This window comes from Passer montanus, unplaced genomic scaffold (genome assembly GCF_014805655.1).
Source record: "Passer montanus isolate IOZ18808 unplaced genomic scaffold, ASM1480565v1 scaffold80, whole genome shotgun sequence".
NCBI classification, from domain to species: Eukaryota; Metazoa; Chordata; class Aves; order Passeriformes; family Passeridae; genus Passer; species Passer montanus.
In genome coordinates, this window is record NW_024373257.1 from 2221144 (window position 1) to 2237178 (window position 16035).

The following is a 16035-nucleotide window of genomic DNA, read 5'->3' on the forward strand; positions in this document are numbered from 1 at the left end:
GTTGGTACATCAACAGGAGTCTGCCTACAAGCTGTTATTCCACACTGCTGTGCTCATCACTAGCAAGAAATTAGCCATTGTCCTGTGCACCCCATCAGAGGAGATGAGTGCACTTCATGAGGCAGAGTACAGCAACCACTGAACAGGCATGGAAATGGCACAGAAGTTTTACAGCATTATGCTTATGACACCACACAGGAATACAGCAAGTTACATGGCTACAGAAAGTGCAAAGCATACCCACAATATCTTTGCATGAAGCCACAGTCAGTTTTAATTTTCTCTCAGGCCTTTACAAATTGATATGGAATGTGGATAAAAAGGCAACCAAGGGCCTGATGGCAGGTTCACAGCCAAGAAGCAATGCCCTGGTCAGCCAGTATCCTAAAAACAGAGCACAGATACAATCAAGGCTCTGCCTCTCCCAGTAATCTTGGAAACTGTTTACTCAGCAACACCAACACATCAAAGGAAAGGATGCCAATGCAGGAAGACAAGTCTGTGGAATTCCAAGCAAGGTTTGTTTATTGCTAATAGGTTTTCTGCTTAAGGTAAACCTCAAAACACAAAAGCCTTGAAGGGCCTGGAAACCTCACTTCAAATCACAGGTAAAAAATGTCTCTATGAGAACTGACTGAGAAGATTGCCACAAAGAATTTCAGAGCTGTGCCACAGACCACTGCAAGGGTGGGGGTGATGTGGTGTGGGAGGGAGTAGTGGTGTGAGGGCAAACTCTAAAACAAGGGCATTAACCATGGCACAGATCACTCTGGAATTATACATGCAAGAACATAAGGCCCTTTTCATGTAACTGTGTTCTGCCCCAAGTGTGGCAAGTAAGATTTCCCCCACTAAAGCACACCCTTGTACACTACAACTCAAAATTCCCCCATCCACTCTGAAGCACTTCTCTTAAGTTTGTACCAAATGTCAGATCTTTTCTCATCTGATTCCCTTGCCTCCTGCTGCCATTATGCAACTTTCCTGCTCCCCCAAGATAATCACAGTTATAGCACTTCCTTGCTCAGCCAGGTTGAACATTCTCACCCCTTCCCTCACCATCCAGCCATGCTGTCTCTGGAGAATCTCATCCAGGAAGGCAATCTGCACTTCTTTGAGACCTAATGAAATCCACCCATTTGTTAGAATTTGGGAAAACTATAATGTGTATCCTCCCCCAGGCAGCAGCATGCAAAGCCACAAACCTTCTATCTCTGGTTTACCTAAAAAGCTACAAAATTGTCATCAACAGAGCCAACATGTGGGCAAGGTTACCTGACAAATGAAGAAGGGAAGTCTTTTGGAGGCCATTGGTGGAATCATTCAGATATAGTGCTTTTACCCTCTCTGTGAGAATTTTCCAGCTATGTGATACTTACTTCTTTGATGTCAAAGGCCAATCTTTTATCCCAGCCGCTCGTGGTAATCAATTACCTTTATCTGCAAATAAGTTCTCAATTTCACTGACACATGTTATAAAATTCATCCCTTCCACCTGCTCCTCAATTAGTACTAAAAGTAAGCAAATATTTTTGTGAGTTTTCAAGATACAAACCAAATTCATTAGCCAAACTTCTTAACTCCCATACATTTAGACACAATTCATCTCAAATAGAAGGACTGTTACTAGCAGATGTCATCTATGTTGGTTTCTTTTTACATCTCAAAAGCAAAATTGGGATTTGCTGAAATAAGTGGATTTCATCTTCATCCCAGACAAGTAAATCATGAAACACAAGAGTGAAAATCCAGGTCAAGAAGGGAACAGGAAAAAAACCCCAGTGATAATAAAGAAAACAGGCTTTCTCACAGAACTGTCAATTCATTTTGGATGACCATGCTCATGGGCCATTTGGATACAGTGCAGAGGATCTGCATAACCACTGAGACAGACAAGGCCAGCAAAACACTTTATGAGGGACCTCAGAAAAAAATACCGATGTGGCTGCAAGCTGAGATAGGAAACTGTAGTGTCTGTCATTATGGAGAGGAAGGATGTACTGGTGATTGATGTCACTAAAGAGATTTGGGGTGGGAGAAGAAGATAAAAACAGTCTTAGAGGGAGCAGAAAAGGATGCACAGTGATGTATCCATTGTAGGACGAAGGCCAGGCTGAACATGGCTCAAGGTGGGGTATAGGAGAGCAGGATAATTTGAATTTTAGTGCATGTGGCTAGGTAATAAAAACACTTCTGACAACAGCCATAGTGAAAAGAGAAAAAAAGCTTTTAAATTAAGGCTCAAGAATTTCATATGGACCACAGTAAATTGGTAACAAAAATATAGCAAGAGGAAACACTTGGGTGTTTCCTCTTGGAACACTTGGGTCACATGTTCAAGCAAATTAATAGCTTCAAAAAAATACCAGCTACTACCTTCAGGTATTTCTGAAAGACTAATGATGTAAATTTACTAATGTTTGTAAAGAATTTGAAATTCAATGACACTCCATTAGCAAATTAAAAAGAGTTCTCCAAGGACACTTTCTGCATTGTTGTCTAATGAGAACTAGGGAGCAGATCCTACTTTCAGTTCCCTGATCACTACACAGATGCACAGAAGCCAAGCTCTCTATTTTGGAGTAAATGTATGCACCTCCCCAGCTACACAGGAACAAAAAACTTGCCTTGTAGAAAGAACATGGGTGACTGTAGTAGCTTGACTACTGCACAGATTCAGCTACCCAAAAGAGCAGCTATTTTGTAACATGATTACCACATGGTCTGAACTCCCCAGGCTGGCATCACTTGTCATTCTCTCTCCTCCACGCTCCACCAGACCAGCACATCTCAGCATACACACACAAGCATCCTTCAAAAGCTAAGATGATGAGCTTGAAAACAGAGGTGTTTCCACTGAAATCCTTATAAAGCTTTTGGTTGTTTTGCTAGCATGCAAACACTGTGTGAGCAAAATGCTATTTCACACTTCCCTCTGCTGCTAAAACCCTGGCATCATGCTCCTAAACATTGTGACTTCTAAATACGACACACTGTCCTCAGAGAAGGACACAGCCTGGAGAAGAACACAGTAAATGAGAACTGGAAAAATCATAAACAAACTCCTTTCTGTGCACTAGATCTCCAGGCAAATCACATTAGCTACATTTACAATCCAAGCAGGGAGGGGCTTGGATTGTTATTACAAAATTATCTTCTTCTGCCTAGTTATCTGCTCATCTCCCATCCTGCTGGCTACTGTGGCACTTACTGAAAAAAAAGATTCTGTTTTCCAAGCAGTACTGTTGTAGTTGGACTGGCTGATTCCTGCACAGATCCAGACAGATGCAAGCAGCTTCAGAGTAAGAAGATCACTATTAAATGGTTTTAAGAAGATCACTGTTCAATGGGTTTATGTTTTCACTTCTGGCAGGTCTATGAAGCAAGAATCTTGTCACAGTTCACATTATTCCGAGTCTTCTAAGTTCCTTACAATGTTAAGGATGTTTATGCAATTAAGTTTCACAAAACTAAGATTTATTTTTTGATTTAAGATTAAGATTTGGGAATTAGCATTCATTCTGAACAAAAATTTCCACTGCTAAACATGAGATTATCTAAGGCGAAATGGAATGTTCCTATGTTGCAGTAACACACACAGTGTTTTAAAATCTAAACTTATCAATTTCCTGATGGAAACTTACTGAAACTGATAAATGGAGGTAGGAATCTCACACAGAATAATGACTGGGTCTATCAAACAAAAATTCCTGAAACATTCCTAGAGCACCCAGCTGCTAAAATTTGATTGTAACACAATAAAGTAACACCTAACTGTCACATAGGAAGAGTAAAAATGACAGAAATAGGCCCTGTAGTACTAGAGACAAGTATCCCAAACAGGTAAATTCTCTAATTAGCAATGTGACTAGTGACATACACAGTGGACAAAGATTTAACACACTGAAGCACCATGAAAATCTCAGCACTGAAGGTCTAATCCAACTGCAGGGAACAATGCTGAGTTTTAAACAGCAACACTTGTAATGTCATGCATAGTACAGGGGTTTGATTTTCTAAACTTCTTCCAGAATGCTGGGATACAGTAACAGGAAAAAAAAATGTTTTACACAGCTAAAATATTTTTGACATTAAGAGTACAATGCTTGAGAACGTAAATGCACAGGTTATTAAAAAATATCTGTCAGTTATTTTAATTTTCTTCAGGAAAAATATCCTGCAAATTAATATACAGTCGGACTTTGTGTTCACCACTTTGAATTCTAAATATTTAATGGTTAGCATCTTTCTGCTATACAACTATTACATGCACATTCCAAAATTACTGCCAATTTATTAACTTATACTACTGAAATTTAGAAATGAGGCAATGTATGGGGATGAAAAGCACATGTCTCAAAGCAATGATTCACCTTATTTTAGAGCAAGGCCTCATTTTTGTGGCTTATAAAACAATGTTTTTTAAGGCCCCTACACAGCACAGGCTATGTTGCTAAAGCGTCATATGAAAAGTGGTAATATTCATTAACAGAGACAGAGTCTTGAAAAATCATGGACCAAGCCAACATTCTCTTAACATTAATTTTATAAAATACCTTACATGAACAGATAAAGAACTTGAGCATACATAATAACCAAAATTTAAAAAGAATGCTGAATAAAATATAAATTAATTGAACACACCACTAAATTTGCCACATTAGACAAGTTTATAAAAGGCATTTTCAGTTAAAATAGTTATTTGAAAGAAAATCCTTCAAAATGGAAACTGCTGAAGTCCTTTTTCAAGAAGTCACTCCTAAAAGCGCTAAATATTCCAGGTCATCAGGTAGCACCTGAATGTGCTTTGAATATGGTGTTCATTTGCTTAAAAATTTGTCAATATTTAAGACACGAATTTCAGGTCAGAGTTGTCAGTGCAAAGTAAAGCTTCAAGCTGAAAATGAGAGAAATACAACAGAAGAAATGATCCTGGTACAAAATTTCCTAAATTCACATTGTAAAAAAGCTGTGACAGATGCACTCTTGAGATAATGGACATGAACAAATTTTACCAGTGGCCATTTCAGGGTTCCAGACAAGCCATTAACAGGGCTAATTATATTAGTTTCCTTCACCACAATTTAGTTTTTTCTTACACATAGCCATTGGAAAAGACCTGTGCTGCTGATGTCCACTTGTTCTGCTCAACTTCTGATTCAGCCAATTTGCTCAAAATGCAGTAACTTAGCCAAAAGGAGAGAAAAGGTGAGGCCAACCAGACAACACAAGGACGGTCTAAAGACTTCAAATGTTTCTGAGTTTAACCAACTTTGTTCACCCAAGCACTCTCATTCAAGTCAGTGATCCTTAAAGTTATCTAACACATTGCCAGGCTCAAACCCTTAAGTCTTTCAAAGGTTAAAAATATATTTAGAGAACTATGTCTTTAGAGAACTGGACTGCAGCCAGATTAACTTATTTTAAGCCTATTAATTCCTGCAGAGTAAACATCAACACTCTAGCAAAGCAATTTTGCTGTTTGACTTTAACCAGAACAGGTCTGAAACAGTCTGCATGTTCCACTATTTAAGTGTTATTAGCACAGTAATTTAAGGATTAATGGAAATCTTTTCAAGTTACCACTCAAAATACTGATATTCAAGTTTGTTTTTTTAACACATAATAAAAAAAGAGTGTCACTGGTAGTCACAACCAGAAAGAAGGAAAACTTTAAAAGCCTTAATCTATCAGGCAGCAGTTCCAGCCTCTAATTGAAATATAAGGATGTAATTTGTATAAGCTGCTGCATAAAAAAGAGAAAATGAGTTCTTCATTACAATTCAAAATTTCAAAACTCAATGTGCAGATTGTTAGTTCGTCCTTGTAAAGCATTCTTTTTTCATTATTGCTATGCTGGCAGTTATGCTAGAACCTCATTTCAGTAATTCCAGTACAACCAGAGTGTATAATTTAATAGCCTGAATCATTTTCAATTTACAGCTAGCTAATACGCTACAGTGATGTTGCAAACAAACCAAATGAACAAGAGGGTTCCATACTACACAAAACTTTCTCCCAAAACAGAGGAAAGAGATTAACTTGAGTCAAAGCATAGAATATAACTTACACCAAAACTTTTCCTAAGCTGTACTTGAGGAATGAACAATTACAGGAGGGTGCACAAACTCAGAAGCATTTGCTTAAATCCAAATGCTGCAGCAGTTTTTCCTTATATACCCTGTATTCTCCTGATCACTTTTTATCACTGACGCAGATTAACGATATCCATATTATGCTTTGTGATGCTACAAAATAATTTAATTAATTTTAAGAACAAGTTTTTTCATGCAACAATGGGACTTTGAGATAGCAGAGTAATTTCCAATGGGTGTTCTCAGTTACTTCAAATCCTGCAGTTCAGCCACGTGCTGTCTTTAAAAACATCTTTACAACAAACACACTGGCTGATGAGATCTGATCCTCTAAACTTTACAAATTCTTGCACCTACTCAGAGTGAAAGAGAACACTAACAGCTGAAAGGGAATAATGAACTTCACACCCAGCCTGGCACACTGAAAATTTTTGTATAATCATACATATCAAAATGAGAAAAATATTCTAAAGACCACATGGTTTTATTTGTTCAATAGTACTAGAAGAAAAATTTCAAAATTTCCTAAAAAAACAAGAAAGCAGCAATCTTAAGAATTTTTCTGAAAATATTTGGACTCAACTTTGAACATACTCAGAATAGAATTATCTTCACTCTTTTTAATATCAGGAAGATTTTTAAATTGGCTTGCACCAATTTGGGCTCAAAAATAAAATGTCAAAGTTTGGAATATCACTAACCAAGTAAAGAAAAATGTATTTCCAACTAAACAGCTGGAAAGTGAGTGAATGAATTTGGGTGTCAAACAAATCCTTGAGGATTATGAAGTATACAGGGGAGGGAGGAGGTTATTAAAAAACTTGGCAAAAAATATTGCTACAGTAGCATTAGGAATTAACAGTGCATCAAAGATTTAAAGTTTCCATGTTAATACAAACTGATCCAAGCCACAATGAACCACAGGATAATCACTCAAACAAAACATTAACCGCATTCTACTTTACTGAATCTAGAACTGGAATTTACCTGAATACCTTTAATATAATTGAAAAAGATTCCTTTTAGTCTTGCCATGAAGAACTGGTGCCATTAGTGTGTAATCAAAACACAGTATTATCATGTGCATTTGGCTTTTTTAAACATCTGCAATCAAATACTCAATTTTGAAAGAGATTTTACATGTGAGAACTCAGTATCACTGCTGCATGAAGTGTTTTATTTGTTGGTTGGGATTTTTCTGTGGAAACTGTATATAAAAGACTGTGAGACTACAGGTCATGGAATTCTTGTTAAACAGAAAGCTGCCCAACATTACTGTCAAAATACCTTTAAAAAGGCAGTTCACAGAATAATATGTTTTACATTCAGATATTTCCTCTCTCAAAAGCAAAGGAATCTCAGAAGAAAAAAAAAAAATCAGTAGTGAAGGCCACACACTTTTTGCATTTGATGAGCTGAAATGCAAAAAAAACAATTAAAGCATCTTGTAAAAGAAAAAAAAAGACCAAAAGAAAAACAGAACTCCTGGAAAGTGATGATTTAGTTGATGGAGTGGTCAGCATGGAAACTGTTGGGAATGCTACAGCAGAACTGACCACAAGTACAAGGGAATATGAACAGGACATAGTACAGGCACAAACTAGAAAACTGTAACTTGCCAACTTGTAAACAAGAAAAAGCATTTCACAGATTAAAAGTTCTAGGGAAGTAAACTTTTTTAAAATTATTTTTTAAGTTCAACCCTGATTTAAAAAAGTATGGCTAGCAAAAATACATAAGCCTCAGCATATTTTTAAGTCTTGATCAGAGCAGCCATGAGCCTTTGATAAACGGCTGGAAATAAACACCCTTCTGCTAAGGATGAAGAAAAATATTCCATTCTGTTCTTCCTCTCATTCCCCAATCCACATGTGTATCTGCAGAATTCATGCGCTCCAAGAAAATCTTGATGCTGCTATAGATTGAGACGTGGGGAGACTGGTGGAGGAAAACAGACAAACTCTCTTAAAATACTGCGGGCCACGTCAACATTATTCTGGGCAATTTCAAGTGCCCTCTTGACTTCTTCAAAGGAATAGCCCTCTCCCATAAGTTTTGCAATTTTTGCATCCACATTTTCTGTGGAACTGTCAGAGCTGTATGCTTTCCTGTGATGTATTTCTGGTGCAGTTCTCCGAGGAAGTGGTTTAGGGGGTCTGGCTGGTGCTTGTGAACCATCTGTTTCAAATAAAAGAGATAAAAATAATTATAAATTGGGTTAAGACTGTGTTATAGTGGGGGTTGGTCAAACCCCATGAAGCTGTTTTAAGAGTAAAATTCTAAAGGAACATGAAGAAATACAGTTAACCAATACAGCTCATTTTAAAATTTTGACAGAAGCTGAAGTCCTCAAGAACATCCAAAATGGAAATAATATAGCAATATACTATTTTAATAATAATATAGGAACATGCAGTTTATAATCTGGATTATTGAAAGCTGGAAGAAAAATAAAGTATGATGGAATAGGAGAGACAGTGAAAATAGCCAGTCAAACTCTTAAAGGCTCTCCACTCTCAACCCATAATTTGAGAATATCTGAGTTAAAAAAGAAAATAAAAAAGCAACAAAACAAACTAACAAAAATCCCACAAGCAAACAAAAATCCCAAGGAAAAAAAAACCCTACAAAAACAAACAAATGAGCAAAGCCCAAACACAAATTTGATTACAATTTTAGTGAGGACCATAAGTTGTGTAGAAGAGGAATCCAGACAAATAAACTGAAAGGAGAAAAACCCTTGATTTATTGGTCCATCTTCTAGATTCTGTTAGTTCAATTGCTATTCCTGTCATGCACAGCAGCTAAACATAAGTACATAACTAAATGGTCTCTCCAAAAGACCTCTAGCCCTATTATTCCCACGATGAGAATAGAACATGCTCCTTCCTCTCCAGTCCCCCTCTGGAAATATCTCCTGGTTTCTTATCTTCCATGGAAAGGTTACCTTCACAGTTAATGCTGGTGACTAAGAATCATGATGTACTGGTGAGAAAAAAGCTAATATTCAAACCTGCTAATCTTCTCAGAGTCAAGAGTTCCGTGCTCAAGTAAACTTGGTACTTTACTGAAACGCCTTTATTCTCACTGATTCCACAATAAGAAGCTTAAACACAAGCAGGCGCAGTGCAAAAAACACTTTCGAGAGCAAAGTATCTAAAAAATTAAAAAGTCTTTAATCCCTCAAAAATGGTTTTAACAAGTCCTATCAATAGTGACTTTGATAGATAAATTAGAGGAATTTCTAGCTGTGATATTTCCTGCTTACTTACACTGAGAGCAGTGGCATTTTCCAGTGTTAAGTACTTCAGAGATGGTTCTTTAGGCATGGAAGAAAGGTCATATATCCAGTATTCTTGTTGTAACCTTATCATAACACCGGATAGAGGGAACTATAATTCAACCAAGTGTGTGAAACACTTCAGATAAATGAAAGCAGTTCATACAAGAGCATGTTTAATGCAGGTGTATTTTCCTTTCTAGTTCCATCAATTTGGATACATGTTGCTATGAAATTTAATTTCACCTCTTAATTCAGAGAGTTAATAGTACCTTTAGCAAGATGGTGATATTCCTATGACAAATGGATGAAAGAAATTTGATTAAACATTTACAGTAAGGGGCTAAGACCTACAAGTACTACTTTATATGTTTTGATTTTTTTCTCTCTGAAGATAAAAAGAATTATGTAAATGTTAAACATTCTGAAGCTGATCCAAATGTGCTATGAAGGTGTGTAAGATCCATGAAACACCTGTCTGAGAATTAACTATAGCTCAGTAAATGCGGTTAATCACTAAAAACTGAATCAGAAACAAATTCAAATTTCTCACTTCACTTATTTTAGGAAACTCAAGACTGCAAAAGAATAATATTCTTTATCTTTAGAATAATGGCACATCATTTAAAATCTATCACTTTTCTTTCACAAACCTTCAAGCTGTTTTAATATGTACATTCCATTATGGACTTCATTTCTATACAGTATGAAACAAAATTAAATTTACAAACTGCATTTTCCCCTGGGCTTGAAGTATGGAAGAAATTCCTTATGCATAAATCAGATCCTTCCCTGTGCTTGTGTTTCATGAGGATATTTTTGCTTGACTCAGCCTAATACAGGCTTAAAACTGTTATTTCATGTTTAAAATCATCACTTCACTGACGTTTTCAAACAAACTTTATTAAGCAATCACACCATTTAGAAAGGTCACTTTTAATTCCGTCAGCAGATTTGAAGCATAGGCATTTTATTCTCACTACAGCGACATCTCTCAATAGCACAGACACTCTGAGATCTTCAGCACTCTCAATTCCCATTATTATTTTTTTAAATGCTGACATCTCTTTCAATATCTTCACATCCATATAAAATTTCAGCTAAAGCTGGGTATCATATTGGATCCTGAGCTTAAAGATATTAAGCCTAAGCTGCATGTCCATCTGGACACTGAGATAGAGGTATTAAGTAGAACTTTCTTTTCCTACCTCCCATCCTCTGATGTTTCAGCAACCATAGATGTCTAACTAAAAATTCAAATAGATTTTCTAACTGTGCAAGTCAATTAACAGTTTCTACCATGAGCAGCTTCCTCCACCACTCCCATTTCTGTAATTCAGCACTAGATTGAACCCTTAGGTAAGGGGTTAGTACAAAAGCAGACACAGGCTCATTTTATAAGTGTTTAAAAAGCACAGGAAAAGTGGTGAAGGCTCAATGGCACAGTGGGAGAAGCTGTTTGTAATGATGCCAACTGTCTGTTCCTCTCTGCTGTGAAATGCCCTTCTTTTCTTCCCTCACTGCTTCTCCTGGATTCCTTGGTCTTTCATCAACAGCTTGAGGAGCATCAGAGACACAGGTGACAAAGGCTTGTTGTGAAGGCCCTCTGTGGAACAGTGGCAAGCAGCTACACCTCACCTAAGTGGGGTACAGGAACAAAGCACACCCAGGGGACACGTACTCTAAGGAATTCAGAGTGCAGGGAGAAGGTGAGGGAAAGACCCACTGCACATGCTGCTCCATCAAGCTGTTGTGAGGCACCATCTTTGTACTTTGCAATACTGCAGATTACATTATTTCCTCCTTAGTTAAGTGAAATACACCCTGGAATAATATTCTTGTAAAAGGAATCCAAATTTGCAAGCAAGCGTTTTCATAAGGTCAACTGAGGGAATGAATAGGCAGCAAGCAAATATATTAACCAATCATTTGAATCTGTATCTTACAAAATAGCTAAGTTCAGCAAAACAGAGCAGACATCAATTAGAGGCTTAATTTTCTTCTTCCTTTCCCTCTTATTATTGGCTGTGCTTAGGTAAAATACTCAAATTATTACCAATATTATAGAATAATAGAATGGGTTGGGTTGGAAAGGACCTTAAAGATAATTTAATCTCATCCCCCTGCCATGGGCAGGGACACCCCCCACTACACCAGACTGCTCAGAGCTACATGCAATCTGGCCTTGAACACTTCCAGGGATGAGGAATCCACAGTTTCTCTGGACAACCTGAGCCAGGGCCTCACCATCCTCACAGCAAAGGACTTCTTCCTGATACCTCATCTAATCTCCTTCAGTTCTCCCTTGTCCTCTCACTACCTGATCTTGTAAAAAGCCTCTCTCCTGCTTTTTTCTACGCTCCCCTCATGAACTGGAAGGCCACAATTAAGTCACCCCAAAGCCTTCCCTTCTCCAGACTGAACAATCCAAATTGTCTCAGGCTTTCCTCACAGGAGAGGTGCTCCATCCCTCTTATCACCTTGGTGGTCTTCTCCGGACTCACTCCAGCAGGTCCATGTCTTTTTATGCTGGATGCATTTCTCCAGGTGGGGTCTCATGACAGCAGAGCAGAGGTGCTGAATTCCCTCCTTTGCCCTGCTAGCCACACTGGTTTGGATGCAGCCCAGGAAAGCAGGATGCAACCCTTTTGGCTTTCTGGGCTCTGAGCACATGTTGCCAGCTCATGTCCAGCCTCTCATCCACAGCACCCCCAAGTCCTGTCTCCTTTCTTGCTCTTTTTGTAATAATTGTAAACAGTTGGATATAAGAAGTTTGAGAAACTGTGCCTTTAGGGGAGTGGGTTGCATGGCTGAGTACTATTTCTGAAGTGTTCAATACTGGATATCTGCACTACAATAAATTACTTGGTAGACTTTAAGGATTCAGTTAAACATCATGACAGCAATCTTAAAAACAGCAAAAAGGAAGCAGAGAAGTTAAAGCACTGCCCATTCTACTCTAGGAATCCAGTATCCAAATTATAATTAGATTTTAGAGTGAACTCCATTTCTTTTTCAGCTAGTTCAGAGAATTACCTTACAAAAGCACTGAAATGAATAATTTCTTAAGTGAGCTGATTAGTTCAGAATAAATACAAAACCAAGGTTCTGAAGACAGTTACACTCTCTACATTGTCTTTTTAAATCATAGATGAAGGTGAACCTGTTCATCCTGCAGCTCATCAGTTCTGTCCTTTGGAATTACTGACACTGTAAAAACAACTTTCCAATTAAGAGAATGACATGATCTATCACATAGTTTTCATTTAATTGAAATTAAATGGAATATCTTGATGCATATCATGCTGATTTAGAATGATATTTATAGCAAAAGCTGACACGTGAATGTTTTAGAAGATAGCTATGGGAAACAGATCAAAAAGTATTAACTAGCACCAGAAAGCTCCAAGTTCTTAACTAGCAAGTACCTTGCAGTAATTTAGGAAAATTAAAAATGGTTCTATCTCAGAAGTGCAAGAATTGCAGGAAAGAGCCATAGCTTTAAAAGTAGTTGCATCATTGTCATAATTTGCATTATAAGAAAACTCAAAACACCCTAAATAAATTGACTGAGCATTTTAAGACAAATAGATCCCTCACAATACCACATATAAGGCATTATGAACGTTTTTCTTCCAACAACTGGAAACAAAAAGAGAAACAGCTATATTTGTAAAGATATCCTCTCAAAAGATAGTATTTTCCAAAGGCGTCACACTAATTCACAATTATGCTATTTGTTAAAAAAAAAGTAAGCCTGAAGAGAGCTACAGAAATTTCCCACCATTTAAGCTGGAAAACCAAACTCTTTTTTTCCCCTATACCTCAGAAGTATGAAAATCTCTATTTCTGAGAAGAATGCAATTACTTCTAAAAAGTGTATTTTTTTTTCCACTTGGGAATGCTTCATTTGAACAATGGTGATTATTACAACTGAAATATTAAAGTCCTTTTCTTTATGCATAAGAAGTCCCTGCACAACATTTTATCTATTTAAAGAATGATTAATGGTACAAAACATCACTTGGCTTTTTCTTTGTGTGGCTTCTTCATACCAGGAAGAGAATGTGGTTGGGTCAATCCTCCCCCTTCCCCATGTACCATGCACATCTAAAGAAAAGAAAATTTGTCTAAAAACTGGTGAATGTACTTGGAAGTACAGGTAATACTGTTATTAATTTTATCCACTTAGTAAATTTCCTTTAAATTTACTATTTTTTGTTGCCTGAAAACCGTAACCAAAATTTCTTTGGCAGAGGAATTGTTTATACTGTACCTATTCCATTGAAAAGGAAGACTGAATTTTAAGTGGTTTTGATTCTTGCTGTTTTATTAAGAAACATCTTAAAAGCTTCTTATAAATTCAGACACACATATTAGCAAAAAAGACATAAAATAATAACACTTTAGAGTTAAGCTGCTATTTTTTTGTTTAGGAGAAATGAAACAAAGATGGAAATTAGATGCTTGTGCTCCTTTCAGTACTTCTGATCTCTTATGAGCTTGAAAGGTGTCAGGAAAATTTCTGCCTTTCTCAAAAAATAAGGAACACTATAACTCAGCATTCAGCATTCAGTTTGGCAGCTAGTAAAATGGATGTTATACTATATACACCTACACACAACAAGTAGCACTTTACCTCTATGGCAAAACTTAAGTCCGTTACCCTTTGATGATTTCATACTTTTGTAAAGCAACATTACCACTGCAATTTGCTGTGCAGAACGACAAAACACTCATTGGACATTATGGATGAAAGTTATATTCTTTATAGAATTGTAATTTTCTACAAGAACAGTTTTCTGCCTTACCTGAAGATGGAGGGAGTTGATCATAGTCTTGAGATGTCCTATTTGATTTGACATTTTCTCCAGGTGCTCTCCGAGCAGGTGGCAAAGGAACATGACCAGTTATTGAGTCAAAATGGGGATCTGTGATAAAAGAATTTAAAAGGCATCTTAGAATAATCAGAACTACTATTTGAGGGAGGGCTCTAGCACAGAAGGTAGGATTACAATAGCCTCCCATCATGCAGAGGAACCATGAATCCAGAGGTGTCCTCTGACAGCACATGCACATAAAACTCCAAATTCAGCATTCATAGTACACATGTAAATATGATTTGAAGTGACAAACACAGGAGCACAGCTTAAAGGTGATCTGTCCTACACTGACTGTGGTCTCTTCTCCTCACATCCCTGAGGTACTTTTCCACCACCCCACCCTGACACTGCTGGGATTGTGCCTGGCAAAGCATCAAAGAGGTTGCAGTGCCTGAAGCAGCACAATTAGAAACATCCCAGCTATTCAATTTGCTTAGAGCTTCATTACACTTCTATGCTTTGCAGTTCACAAAGACTGCAGGGCTGATTTCGTATTCATACAGTCCCTGCTGTGGGTAAATACTGCAAGGACAGAATTTGAAAAATGAGAGAAGTAAACAATTCTGACATATTGTCCCCTTTTCTTTTTTCTTTGGCTACCAAAGATGCTGCTGAGCAAGTGCAGATCCATCCTGGATCTGGCTTCTGCTCTGGACTCAGTACTTGCAGAGTGTTTGTTTTGTATATGAGAACAACTTTTCACTCATGTTGATGATGAGATTATTATTCTAATCTGACAGGCTCTGATGGATAGCTGAGAAATCACCCTCAAGACTTGTATGGAAACCAATCATCAAAAACTCATCATAAATCTTCTACAACAGATTATGTGACAAGATGCAAAGTGAGTAATATGGCTTTAGAAATACCATATGAATAAAAAAAGACCAATTCACACAACCATGCATGCTTAACTAGATGCAATACATTGCTAAGATAAATGACAACTGTTGCTGTACGATTGTATTCCTTATGCAAATATGAAGAACAATATGTGGCTGTAGATACATATTCCAGATATTTATTTTAAAGCTTTTAAATGTTTTTTTTTAACACTATTAGTGACGTTCTTAGATTATTTGGAAGTTACACTTAAACATGTAAAACTCTGCATGTTTCTGGGCACAGGCAGATGGAGCTTGTGTGTGTCTGTGTGTGAGGGTTCCTATTTTTCCTCTCCATTCCCATCAGAACTGAACAGTGCAGTGTGTGTTTCTGCATCAGATGATACAATTGAGACACCTATTCTGACTAGACTGCTGAAGTTTACCTTGGTTTTATTTTGAAGCGTAGAAGATAAACTACACTGTACTTATGAACATCAACCTTTAAATTCTGTAGCATGGTAAGTCTTTTCACCTGGATGCATTCAGCAACTTAGATGAGAAAGTAACAGACTGAGTTGAATTTGCATTATAAAATACACAAAGCTTTGGCAAATTACTCAATGTCAGGCCTTGACTGACAGCAAAACATACATAATAAAAATATTCCATAAAAGGTCACTGCACTTCAAGCTAAAGTAGCTCCCTTTCCTCCCCACAGCGAGTTCCACTCACACAGGTCAGCCAAACAGCAGAGAACCTGTCAGGCCATCCTGCAGCTGCACATGACTGCTTGTCATTCACATTTTGGCCTTCCTGTGAAACTATCACCAAAACATTTCCCATAGAGCTTCTAAGAAAAACAGAGAGGGGGAAAACAACACCTAACCCCACCACAAGGCACATCATCCCTGAAAATATTCACAGAAAAGGTAAAGACACTTAAGACACCA

The 16035-nt window shown here is 37.3% G+C and overlaps 1 protein-coding gene across 2 annotated transcripts in view; it reads right to left on the minus strand.

Moving 5' to 3' along the window:
• Positions 1 to 4528: 4528 nt before the first annotated feature.
• Positions 4529 to 16035, minus strand: part of CBLB (Cbl proto-oncogene B) — a 127306-nt gene continuing 115799 nt past the window's right edge. For both annotated transcript variants that reach the window (XM_039732799.1, XM_039732800.1), the window contains 2 exons: positions 14187 to 14306; positions 4529 to 8273 (listed from right to left, as the gene is read on the minus strand). In XM_039732799.1, coding sequence (XP_039588733.1) covers positions 8011 to 8273; positions 14187 to 14306 — 383 coding nt within the window. In that variant the 3' untranslated portion in view covers positions 4529 to 8010. The remainder of the gene's footprint in view (positions 8274 to 14186; positions 14307 to 16035) is intronic.